We start from the raw sequence: 12,476 nt of genomic DNA, 5'->3' as shown, positions 1-12,476 counted from the left end.
GAATAAGTCAAGGGGTATGAATACTTTCTGAAGTATGTCAGGACACCCTGTGACACCATGTACTGAATGTTCAAAAATGATGCTCTTTGTTTCCATGACACACAGTTCTGTTTACTGTTGTTCAGCCCAATTGGGTCTGTGTGTACTGTATGTGTGTGTGTGTGTGTGTGTGTGTGTGTGTGTGTGTGTGTGTGTGTGTGTGTGTGTGTGTGTGTGTGTGTGTGTGTGTGTGTGTGTGTGTGTGTGTGTGTGTGTGTGTGTGTGTGTGTGTGTGTGTGTGTGTGTGTGTGTACAAAGTATGTTTGTCAATTAATACACTCTCTCTTTCCTTTTGCTTCTCTTATTTTCTGTCCCCAGGGGTCACAACAGTTCTGACCATGACAACCCTGAGTATCAGTGCCAGGAACTCCCTGCCCAAGGTGGCCTATGCTACAGCTATGGACTGGTTCATGGCAGTATGCTATGCCTTTGTCTTCTCTGCCCTGATAGAGTTTGCCACAGTTAACTACTTCACCAAGCGCAGCTGGGCATGGGACGGCAAGAAGGAGGCCCAGGAGATGAGGGTGAGTTCTGTAGCTATGGTCTACCTACACTACATGGAGGTAGTTCCAGTACTTCAAAGATTAAAATAGTATAATGTAACTGCTCACTCTTTGTGTGCTTTGCTGTTGTTGTGGAGAAGTAGCTAATCACAACTGTCTCCATCCTCATTAATCAGCTAGATAGTGTATTTTTCTCCTGCTTGGCTCGCTCCTCAGGTTGCTCTCTCTCTCACTCTCTCCCTCTCTAGAGTGGAGTGGCATTTTGCTCATTCTAGATTATATGCTCTCTATCTATCCTCTACTGATAACCTCCTGAAAAATGAGTGTATTCAGAGCTAATTGCTCAGTGATACGGCAAGGGAAGCTGGTCAGAGCTCTCATATTGTTTTGTAGTGGGAATGAGGAGAAACACTGAAAGAAGGTTCTATCCCAGCCTCCTGGCGAAGGCAGCCCTGGGTATTCTGTAAAGAGATACTTTATTTATTCATTAACAACCCCACAGAGGAAGATCTCTGTTCCTGGACACAACAGAGTGTACAGCAGGGGTGGGGGAGGACAACTCCCAGAGCAGGTATCCTGAGCACAGAAAAAACATTGTATATCACACACATACAGTGCATTCGGAAAGTATTCAGACCCTTTCACTTTTTCAACATTTCATTACGTTACAGCCTTATTGTAAAATGGACAGGTTTTTAGAAATGTTTGCACAGAAAAATTATTTACATAAATATTCAGACCTTTTGCTATGAGACTCAAAATGTTGCTCAGGTGCATCCTGTTTCCATTGATCATGCTTGATTGGAGTCCACAACTCGATTGGAGTCCACCTGTGGTAAATTCAATTGATTGGACATGATTTGGAAAGACACACACCTGTCTATATAAGGTCCCAACAGTTGACCGTGCATGCTAGAGAAAAAACCAAGCCACGAGGTGGAAGGAATTGTTCGTAGAGCTCAGAATCAGGATTGTGTCGATGCACAGATCTAGGGAATGGTCCCAAAAAATGTCTGCAGCATTGAAGGTCCCTAAGAACACAGTGGCCTCCATCATTCTTAAAAGGAACCACCAAGACTCTCTCCTAGAGCTTGCGGCTTGGCCAAACTGAGCAATTGGGGGAGAAGGGCCTTGGTCAGGTAGGTGACCAAGAACCCATTGGTCACTCTGACAGAGGTCCTCTGTGGAGATGGGAGAACCTTCCAGAAGGAAAACCATCTTTGCAGCACTCCACTAATCAGGCCTTTATGGTAGAGTGGCCAGAAGGAAGCCACTCCTCATTGAAAGGCACATGACAGCCTGCTTGGAGTTTGCCAAAAGGCACCTAAAGGACTCTCAGATCATGAGAAACAAGATTCTCTGGTCTGATGAAACCAAGATTGAACTCTTTGGCCTAAATGCCAAGCATCACGTCTGGAGGAAACCTGACACCATCACTACAGTGAAGCATGGTGGTGGCAGTATCATGCTGTGGGGATGTTTTTCAGCGACATGGACTGGGAGACTAGTCAGGATTGAAGAAAATATGAACGGAGCAAAGTACAGAGAGATCCTTGATGAAAACCTCCAGGGCACACAGGACCTCAGACTGGGGCGAAGGTTCACCTTCCAACAGGACAACAACCCTAAGCATAGAGCCAAGACAAACCAGGAGTGGCTTTGGGACAAGTCTCTAAAATTCTATGATTGGCCCAGCCAGAGCCCGGACCTGAACCCGATTGAACATCTCTGGAGAGACCTAAAAATAACTGTGCAGCAACGCTCCCCATCCAAACTGACATGAGAGAAACTCCCCAAATACAGGTGTGCCAAGCTTGTAGTGTCATACCCCAAGAAGACTCGAGGCTGTAATCACTGCCAAAGGTGCTTCAACAAAGTACTGAGTAAAGGGTCTGAATACTTAGATTTTTTTTTATACATTTGCAAAAAATTCTACAAACCTGTTTTTGCTTTGTCATTATGGGGTATTGTGTGTGGATTGATGAGAATAAGAAAAAAAACATTTAATCCATTTTAGAATATGGCTGTAAGGTAACAAGATGTTGAAAAAGTAATGGGGTCTGAATACTTTCTGAATGCACTGTACAAATTAAAACAGTGTGTATCATACATAGACACACTGTATCTCATACACAGAGACACGTACAGCACATAAACCACAGTGTACCTCACACACACAGACACACTGAGAGAGACAGTGAGAGACAGTGCAAGATAGTGATAATTAAGGCATGGGGTTATATGAGGATCTCATTAAACATTGTGATTTTGACACTCCTCAAAAATGCTAGGAGGCATTTTGATGCTAGAAAAGTTAGGAAAGTTTGGGTGCAATCAGATGATGTGTTTCATGTGAACAGCTGTTAGGATATTAAAGGGATATTTCAGGATTTTGGCAAAAAAAAAGACCTTTATCTACTTCCCCATTCTTTTGTCTCTGTGAGCAGTTTCAAGGAAGTTGAGAACTAGCGTAGCCCATTTGCTAACTGCCGTTAGTGCAATGACTGGAACTCTGGTAACTGCTAGCATGCTAGTAGATACCAAAGCCTTCCTGTCATTGCGCTAATGCTAGATAGTATTGGCTCCTGAAACGACCTCTAACTTTGTTCATACTGGATGCAGAGACATGAAAATGGTATCCATTTGTTCATCGGACTCTTGCCAAAATCCCGGGAATATCCCTTTAAAGGTAAGTGGTGAACTCCTGAGAAGTTTTTAAAGTGGAATATTTGAGACTCGATTGACAAGTCTAAAGTCTACTATTTAATGTGCTTCTGTCGACCCAAGTCAATATTAGTAGAAATATCTCAGGCTTTCAGTCACTGCAACAGACGTTTACAGTGTCACAAATCCATTTTATAATATGCGGAGTATGAAGGACTCACAACCATCAGTTAAACACTCTTAAGTTCTTTGTAAGTTGACTGGATGATAGACACCATGGCGTATTACTGAATATAATAATAATAATATATGCCATTTAGCAGACGCTTTTATCCAAAGCGACTTACAGTCATGTGTGCATACATTCTACGTATGGGTGGTCCCGGGAATCGAACCCACTACCCTGGCGTTACAAGCGCCATGCTCTACCAACTGAGCTACAGAAGGACCCACTGACATGAAACCTTTCTGTAGTCACTGAGCGACAGATGGTTATGTGAATTACAATGCAGTAAGTGGAGGAAGATTTGTCTTTGTTGCTTTGTCTTAAAGGCAGCAGCAGCAGGATGTCTGTCCTGTGTTCTCTGGGCTGTGCTGAGCAGGCAGTTTGCGGTGATGGATACGTGAGGGTAGGGGTCACTCGGGGAGCAATAGCACACCCATCACAATCCCTCACTAATAAAAGCTTCAGGAGAGCTGCTGGATGAAACTCTATTCTTGATCCTCGTTTAAGAGCTTCACAGGGGAAGATGTGTGTATGAAGTGAGTGTAATCAAAAGGCCGTTCCTCAGAGAGAGTGGAAGGACTCTTGGCTGAGTGTCCTGTTGGGAGTAGCACCCCTGTTCATCAGAGGCTGTGGCTGCAGCCTTCTCCTGATGGGGCCAGATGGTGACCCTATTGGCATGGGGCCCTGAGGAGAGCCTCTGAGAGGCTGTGAGAGGCTGTGTCTCAGTTGAAGCGGGGAGTGAGGAGCCAGAGGAGGGTCGATGTTAGGTAATTTACCTCAGTGGCGGTGGAGCTCCTCTGACTCTCAATGTTGCCCTTTTTAGTCCGATGTGTCCTGTTTGACATGCCAGCCATGTGGCCCTGGTCGGCAGTAGCAGCAGCACCATTCATGCAACCTAATGAGGTTTCTCTCTCCTCTCTTCTCCTCGCCACTGGAGACCCAGGGCGTGATAGTCACGGGTACAGGCACAGACAAGTTAGTCAGCTTTCTGTGATTATTGACTCATTGAATTACAAAACATATATTGGGTTGGATTTCCATGACATGATAACATTTTGGGCATTAGCGCAGGGGAGAAGCGGAGCTGACCTTGATTAGGGATTTGAAAGCATGTTTAATTAATGCTGGCTGACAGACAGACTGTAACACACTGCAGTGATGAGGCTGTGCTGCAGTCAGGTCTATGTGGGGACCAGCCACCTCTACAGCTGTCATCGTTCCCAGCAAGCCAGGCCACCTGCGCGGATACACACAAATACACTCACATATACATACACCTACGGAATACTGTACTCTCACACACGCACATGCAAACACGGACACACACAGATAGACACTTTTTCCCCAAGCCATGTCCATGCACACACGTCTACTCTAACTCCAAAAACATTTGTCACACACTCACACACACTGGGACACACTTATAGCCCCAAGATGGGCTGTCACACCCAAGCACAAAGGCTGAACGTACAGACACGTACAGTACGCACACAGAGCACAGAGACATGTGTTGGTACTCTTAGCCATAACCCCCATAAGGCACCTGCTCTCCAAACACAGACACAGAGAGACACTGTAAGACCCAACCGACTCTGTTACCCCTGCATACACTCACATCAAGACACTTTCAGCCTTGTACACAAACACCCTCACACACTCACATACACACACAAATGCACAGGCAATGTCTCCCGACACTCCCCACTCAGGGCCAAGGGGCACTCATATACACACACACACACAAACACATTAAGGAGTCTTCATGCCCCAAGCTAGCCGAAAGCATTAATATAATCACACAAAGTTTGTCTGCCCTCAAGCAATTTTGGTGTACTCTTGTGTATAGTGGCACACAATGTTTTGAAGAACATTACTTTCTAAACAAAGCCCCATACTAAGGTTGCCTCTGCCTGTATCTCAGACTACGTAACTCAAAATGATATTGTGGAGTCCCTCGCCACTAAGCTGATTGGCAGGTGTGTACTAGCAGGGCCTTGTATGTCAGGGTGGTAGGCTGAGAGCAGACCTGATGCCGGGGATAAATGAGCTTAGGTAGCTGTGGTAAAGGTCATGAGACGCTTGTTAATAGTTATCCCTTACTCATGCTGATCTAAGCTGTGATACAAGAGGCCCGGGGTGTTGTTGGATCAGGAGGAATCAATACCCTGTGAAAGCCTCAGGGTGTCCAGGGGGCAGCAGTCGTCACCACTAAAAGACTCCCTCTCCACTGATATTGGCATGAGATAGAGCCAGAGTGCATGACCAGCCTGGGCAAACAGAGCCCTGGCCCAGTCTGGGCAAACAGAGCCCTGGCCCAGCCTGGGCAAACAGAGCCCTGGCCCAGCACTGGCAAACAGAGCCCTGGCCCAGCCCGGGGAAACAGAGCCCTGGCCCAGCCCGGGGAAACAGAGCCCTGGCCCAGCCCGGGCAAACAGAGCCCTGGCCCAGCCCAGGGAAACAGAGCCCTGGCCCAGCACTGGCAAACAGAGCCCTGGCCCAGCCTGGGCAAACAGAGCCCTGGCCCAGCCTGGGTAAACAGAGCCCTGGCCCAGCACTGGCAAACAGAGCTCTGGCCCAGCCCGGGCACACAGAGCTCTGGCCCAGCCCTGGCAAACAGAGCTCTGGCCCAGCCTGGGCAAACAGAGCCCTGGCCCAGCCCTGGCCCAGCACTGGTAAACAGAGCCCTGGCCCAGCCCGGGGAAACAGAGCCCTGGCCCAGCCCGGGGAAACAGAGCCCTGGCCCAGCCCGGGAAAACAGAGCCCTGGCCCAGCCCGAGCAAACAGAGCCCTGGCCCAGCCCTGGCCCAGCACTGGCAAACAGAGCCCTGGCCCAGCTTTGGAAAACAGAGCCCTGGCCCAGCCCGGGCAAACAGAGCCCTGGCCCAGCCCAGGCCAATAGAGCCCTGGCCCAGCCCGGCAAACAGAGCCCTGGCCCAGCCCAGGCAAATAGAGCCCTGGCCCAGTCCAGGCAGGATCACAGACAGACAGACAGCCAGCCAGCAAGCAAGCAAGCCATTAACCCCTGTGTCATGCAGGTGAAAGAGGACCCAAAAGCGACTTAACAGAAACAGAGTTTATTAAAATCCAAAACAGGGAATAACAAAAATCCTCTAGTCTGTAGAGGGGAATAACTAGAGAAGCGGCCACAGACTGCAGGTCGCTTCGGGTAGGCGCAGGCCGTAGTTGATAGAGCCACCTGCTCACACGCAGCATCTGATGAAGGCAAAAAACACGACAGGACAGGGCGAAACGCAATCACAGCATGGTGAATACAAAACAAGGAACCGACGGGACAGGAACGGATCACAAAGGAATAAATAGGGACTCTAATCAGGGGAAAGGATCGGGAACAGGTGTGGGAAGACTAAATGATGATTAGGGGAATAGGAACAGCTGGGAGCAGGAACGGAACGATAGAGAGAAGAGAGAGCGAGAGAGTGAGAGAGGGAGGGGGAGAGAGAGGGATAGAAGGAGGGAAAGAACCAAATAAGACCAGCAGAGGGAAACGAATAGCATGGGGAGCACAGGGACAAGACATGATAATAAATGACAAACATGACACCCTGTGTTAGCCCCCCTGACTGGCCTGCTTATCGAATTGGATTGGCCAGTTTTCCTTGATGTTGTGGTTTAATTAAGACAAAAATACATTTACATTTACATTTAAGTCATTTAGCAGACGCTCTTATCCAGAGCGACTTACAAATTGGTGCATTCACCTTATGACATCCAGTGGAACAACCACTTTACAATAGTGCATCTAAATATTTTAAGGGGGGGGGGTGAGAAGGATTACTTTATCCTATCCTAGGTATTCCTTAAAGAGGTGGGGTTTCAGGTGTCTCCGGAAGGTGGTGATTGACTCCGCTGTCCTGGCGTCGTGAGGGAGTTTGTTCCACCATTGGGGAGCCAGAGCAGCGAACAGTTTTGACTGAGCTGAGCGGGAACTGTACTTCCTCAGTGGTAGGGAGGCGAGCAGGCCAGAGGTGGATGAACGCAGTGCCCTTATTTGGGTGTAGGGCCTGATCAGAGCCTGGAGGTACTGAGGTGCCGTTCCCCTCACAGCTCCGTAGGCAAGCACCATGGTCTTGTAGCGGATGCGAGCTTCAACTGGAAGCCAGTGGAGAGAGCGGAGGAGCGGGGTGACGTGAGAGAACTTGGGAAGGTTGAACACTAGACGGGCTGCGGCGTTCTGGATGAGTTGTAGGGGTTTAATGGCACAGGCAGGGAGCCCAGCCAACAGCGAGTTGCAGTAATCCAGACGGGAGATGACAAGTGCCTGGATTAGGACCTGCGCCGCTTCCTGTGTGAGGCAGGGTCGTACTCTGCGGATGTTGTAGAGCATGAACCTACAGGAACGGGCCACCGCCTTGATATTAGTTGAGAACGACAGTTTGTTGTCCAGGATCACGCCAAGGTTCTTAGCGCTCTGGGAGGAGGACACAATGGAGTTGTCAACCGTGATGGCGAGATCATGGAACGGGCAGTCCTTCCCCGGGAGGAAGAGCAGCTCCGTCTTGCCGAAGTTCAGCTTGAGGTGGTGATCCGTCATCCACACTGATATGTCTGCCAGACATGCAGAGATGCGATTCGCCACCTGGTCATCAGAAGGGGGAAAGGAGAAGATTAATTGTGTGTCGTCTGCATAGCAATGATAGGAGAGACCATGTGAGGTTATGACAGAGCCAAGTGACTTGGTGTATAGCGAGAATAGGAGAGGGCCTAGAACAGAGCCCTGGGGGACACCAGTGGTGAGAGCGCGTGGTGAGGAGACAGATTCTCGCCACGCCACCTGGTAGGAGCGACCTGTCAGGTAGGACGCAATCCAAGCGTGGGCCGCGCCGGAGATGCCCAACTCGGAGAGGGTGGAGAGGAGGATCTGATGGTTCACAGTATCGAAGGCAGCCGATAGGTCTAGAAGGATGAGAGCAGAGGAGAGAGAGTTAGCTTTAGCGGTGCGGAGCGCCTCCGTGATACAGAGAAGAGCAGTCTCAGTTGAATGACTAGTCTTGAAACCTGACTGATTTGGATCAAGAAGGTCATTCTGAGAGAGATAGCGGGAGAGCTGACCAAGGACGGCACGTTCAAGAGTTTTGGAGAGAAAAGAAAGAAGGGATACTGGTCTGTAGTTGTTGACATCGGAGGGATCGAGTGTAGGTTTTTTCAGAAGGGGTGCAACTCTCGCTCTCTTGAAGACGGAAGGGACGTAGCCAGCATCATAGAACCCTGGTTGTTATATCCCATTTTCCCTATTAATACATAAATCAACACCTTGTTGATGTAAGCCTGGCCATACTAATGTAATACAGCATATGAACGTCTCAGCTGTAGGTATATTTCTGACATATGAAAAATGATCAAAGAATTTCCTGAGGTAGGATTTTGAGACCTAAAACTGTTCCCAGCCCATCTGTTTTATATCCCTTTGGCTTCATTCCTAATCTATGGCCTATATACAGTACAGCCCCAGTCCTCAGAGGGTAGTTTGTCAGGTCTGTTTACAGGTGCATTGATTCATCCTGCTCTGCTCTTATCCTACCTCTAATTCTCCAGTGCCACCAGCCTAGACAAACCCTGCCCACTACTCTGCTCTTTCAGTGGTTCAGAAAATAACCAGCCTCTCTGAAATTAAACCATAATATTTCCCATAAACCTCTGACCTGTGTAGGCCATGCCCTGGGGTGTTCCTATTCTCACTGTGATGTATGCATATTTTGTCAGGGAGTCTCATGTGATTTCCCCATTATTGGAGCGTAGATGCGTAATGTTCTATGACCCTGGCTGGTAGGGCGACAGCCCCGATCCCTACACTAGGGCCTTGAGTTCTTTCAGCTTATCTCCCAATGGTGCAAACTATGGATGTTATTATGTTCCCATCATGAATCTTGAGCATCATTGCACCCCCAGTCAAAACAGTCTGAGGTCATGTTGCCATTTTGAAAACAAGGCCTTTGTTAGGTTTAATGATCCAGCCCTGATTCTCGCAGTTTCTCTTCTCTTTACAGAGAAGAGAATCTGCCTCCCTTTCCAAAAAGGCCAATAACACATTCAACATTGTCGGAACTACCTACACCATCAACGTGGTTAAGGACCCAGGTTTAACCACCGTCTCAAGGAGTGCCACCAGAGCTACACACCACCACCACCACCACAGCCACAAGGTCCCTAAAATGGACGACTCATACGTTGAAGCCATAAAGTCCTACAACCGCGTCAGCAGAGTGGACAAGATCTCACGCATCATCTTCCCAGTGCTGTTCTTCATCTTCAACCTGGTCTATTGGGCCACGTACATCAACAGCAAGCCACGCGCCATCCTCTCCCCCAGGTCCACCACCCACAATTAGAGTCTCCCCGACAAACTATTAGGCTGAGGTGGCAGGAGGCCAAGAGATCCACGACATGTTATTGTATCATTGTTTTTGGACTTCATTTTGATATTTGCAAGTCTCAATAGGTCAAAGACAAACATTCTCTTAGATTTGTATGTACATAGTCAAACTATAAATGCTCATTTGTTGTTTCCTGATTATATGTTTCTTTGATAGAATAGCCGGATGGTGTTTTGGATATGCTTTCTCTTCACTCTGACATGATAAGGGGGAGCATGTGTTTGAATCCTTCATGATAGCTCATTACAGAGGATCAGGTCCTGGTGCATCACACACACACACACACACACACACACACACACACACACACACACACACACACACACACACACACACACACACACACACACACACACACACACACACACACACACACACACACACACACACACACCATTCACTCTGAATTGTGTCAGAATGCAGCAAGGAGAGCCATTGGCTTATTGTCGCTATGGTGGGCTCTTATAGCCAGGGGCAGCCTGTACAGTTCCATTGGAACATCATTAATAATCCTCAGTGTCTGCCCTTCTGCTAGCGCTGAATCTCAACAGACCCAACGCAATATCATCTGGAATTGCTTTTGTGTCCTATGGGCCTGCCTGTGCATTTTCCAGTCCAGTGACTTTTATTGTTTTAACAGGCTGAGTATGCTCAAAGAGAAAGAAGCCGTGTGCCTTTTTGAATACCCACATCTTTAAGATAAAGCTTTTGGCACACGCAAACACACACACACACACACACAAGCACACTGGTGTCCATATGGTTTGGGCCTGTGTGCGGAAGCTCCCCCTTCTCTCCCTCCTCGTACAGCCCATGGTCACCGGTGGACATGGTCAGCGAGGGTAAAATCTCTAAAGCATGGATGAAACGTAATCATAATATGACTGATGCAGCATTATAAAATATTCTCTATGTACATTGTCAGCCTCTGTCATAGTATTCGGACACCATTACCTCAGACTGAAGTCTAATATAGATAACAGTTCATTTGTATAGTAAGGCATTCATTGGTTAATTTATTCAACCATGTTCTATCTATAGTAAATATTCTTGACTTTTCAGTTAATAGTGGGTGTTTTCTGATGAAAGCTTTGACCCTTGTGCCTGTTTGTGGGGTTTTTTTCTCTCCGTGGGATTATGATACAAGTTTGAGGCCCCATTTAGAAAAAGACAACTTATTTTTTAAGATACCCGTTTCCATGTTGCCATTCCCATTCTATATATTTGGTTTTATTTGTGTGTACAGGGATGGGCAAAAATCAAATAAAAATACAATTGCATAATACATTTTCAAAATACCATAAAGATCAATGTGTCAAAATAAACTACAAAATACCTAGATTTTTTTATGTATTTAATTAAAATACATGTACTTTGTATTTTAAAATACAGAAATATATTTGCAAGTAGCTGGCCCGAAGAGCAATAACATTCTCAGTAACGATTACAGAAACATTTTACTTGCTATAACTGTAATATGTTGTTGTTTATGTACCTTAGTTGAATACACTGACTGTAAGTCACTCTGGATAAGAGTGTCTGCTAAATGACCAAAATGTAAATGTATTTATGAAAATGAACATGTCAAACAGAACTGCAAAGCACACTTGGTATTATTATTATCCTTGTGTCGGGCGGAGCTCATTATAATAATACCCAGCATGCTTTGCATTTGTCCATTTTTACATTTACAATTATATTTAGTTCATTTAGCAGATGCACTTATCACACCATAGTGCCATCAGACTTCTGATACCAATTCAGGGGGAGAGGGGGCTACAACATTGTGAACCGCTATTAAAAATAAATGGTATAGAAAAGTATTTTGTACTTAGAAAATACATATTACAGCTCTCAAAAGTAACTTCTTACAAAATACATTGTAGTGTAGTTCAGCCCAGTGTAATACAAATGACAAAATACTCAGAAGTGTTAAGGTAAAATATGTTGTGCTCAAATCATACAGCCTGTACATGGCGATGATAATAGCTGCTGTCGCACAGGACTTTTCCCATGGGTTTCCAGGGAGTTCTGTGAGTGCTAAGCAGATGACTTTTCCAGAACCCAAAATATGTTCTCAACCATCTCTCAAACCAAGACTACGTTCAAAGGAGAAACGCCTTTCAAATGGATAGAATGGGAACTATTTTATTGTGACTTCTCTGAAAGTGTGATAAAAAACACAAACCATGTACAATGTATCAAACATATGCATGACAATCTGTACATGTGGAAGTCTGCAACCTCCAGTAATGCTGTTTGTCATATTGAACTGTAAGGCTTTAGTATCAGTGTTTCAGTTGCTAACTAAGATACTGTGTAGTATTCCATCTCTGTTGGAGCTGGGGGTTGTCCTTCTAGCAGGGCCAGGGGTTGATAGCTACAGGAAGGACACTTATCATCATAAAATCGGATATGGAATATATTTATATATGAATACATACATAGTAAATATATTTATGCTAATTAACACATGCAATATAAGACATTATATACATGTTATATATGATATAGCCTATACAGTATCGTGGGTAGAAAGCAGTAGAGAAACAAATAGACACATGAATACAATATTTAAACTAAGGGCAAATACTTTAATTACAACACAAAATAGTAATTTGTGAATTTTGTAGATATTGTGAATCCAGCTGT

At 46.1% G+C, this 12,476-nt stretch overlaps 1 protein-coding gene across 1 annotated transcript in view; it reads left to right on the top strand.

Moving 5' to 3' along the window:
• Nucleotides 1-10,151, top strand: part of LOC124007881 (gamma-aminobutyric acid receptor subunit alpha-3-like) — a 165,436-nt gene extending 155,285 nt beyond the window's left edge. Inside the window, exons 9-10 of the mRNA XM_046318700.1 lie at nucleotides 358-563; nucleotides 9,438-10,151. Coding sequence (XP_046174656.1) covers nucleotides 358-563; nucleotides 9,438-9,779 — 548 coding nt within the window. The 3' untranslated portion in view covers nucleotides 9,780-10,151. The remainder of the gene's footprint in view (nucleotides 1-357; nucleotides 564-9,437) is intronic.
• Nucleotides 10,152-12,476: the final 2,325 nt, after the last annotated feature.

The sequence above is a fragment of the Oncorhynchus gorbuscha genome, linkage group LG02 (genome assembly GCF_021184085.1).
Source record: "Oncorhynchus gorbuscha isolate QuinsamMale2020 ecotype Even-year linkage group LG02, OgorEven_v1.0, whole genome shotgun sequence".
Lineage (NCBI taxonomy): Eukaryota > Metazoa > Chordata > Actinopteri > Salmoniformes > Salmonidae > Oncorhynchus > Oncorhynchus gorbuscha.
The sequence above is the reverse complement of the archived record's forward strand: the minus strand, read 5'-3'. Positions and strand labels throughout refer to the sequence as shown.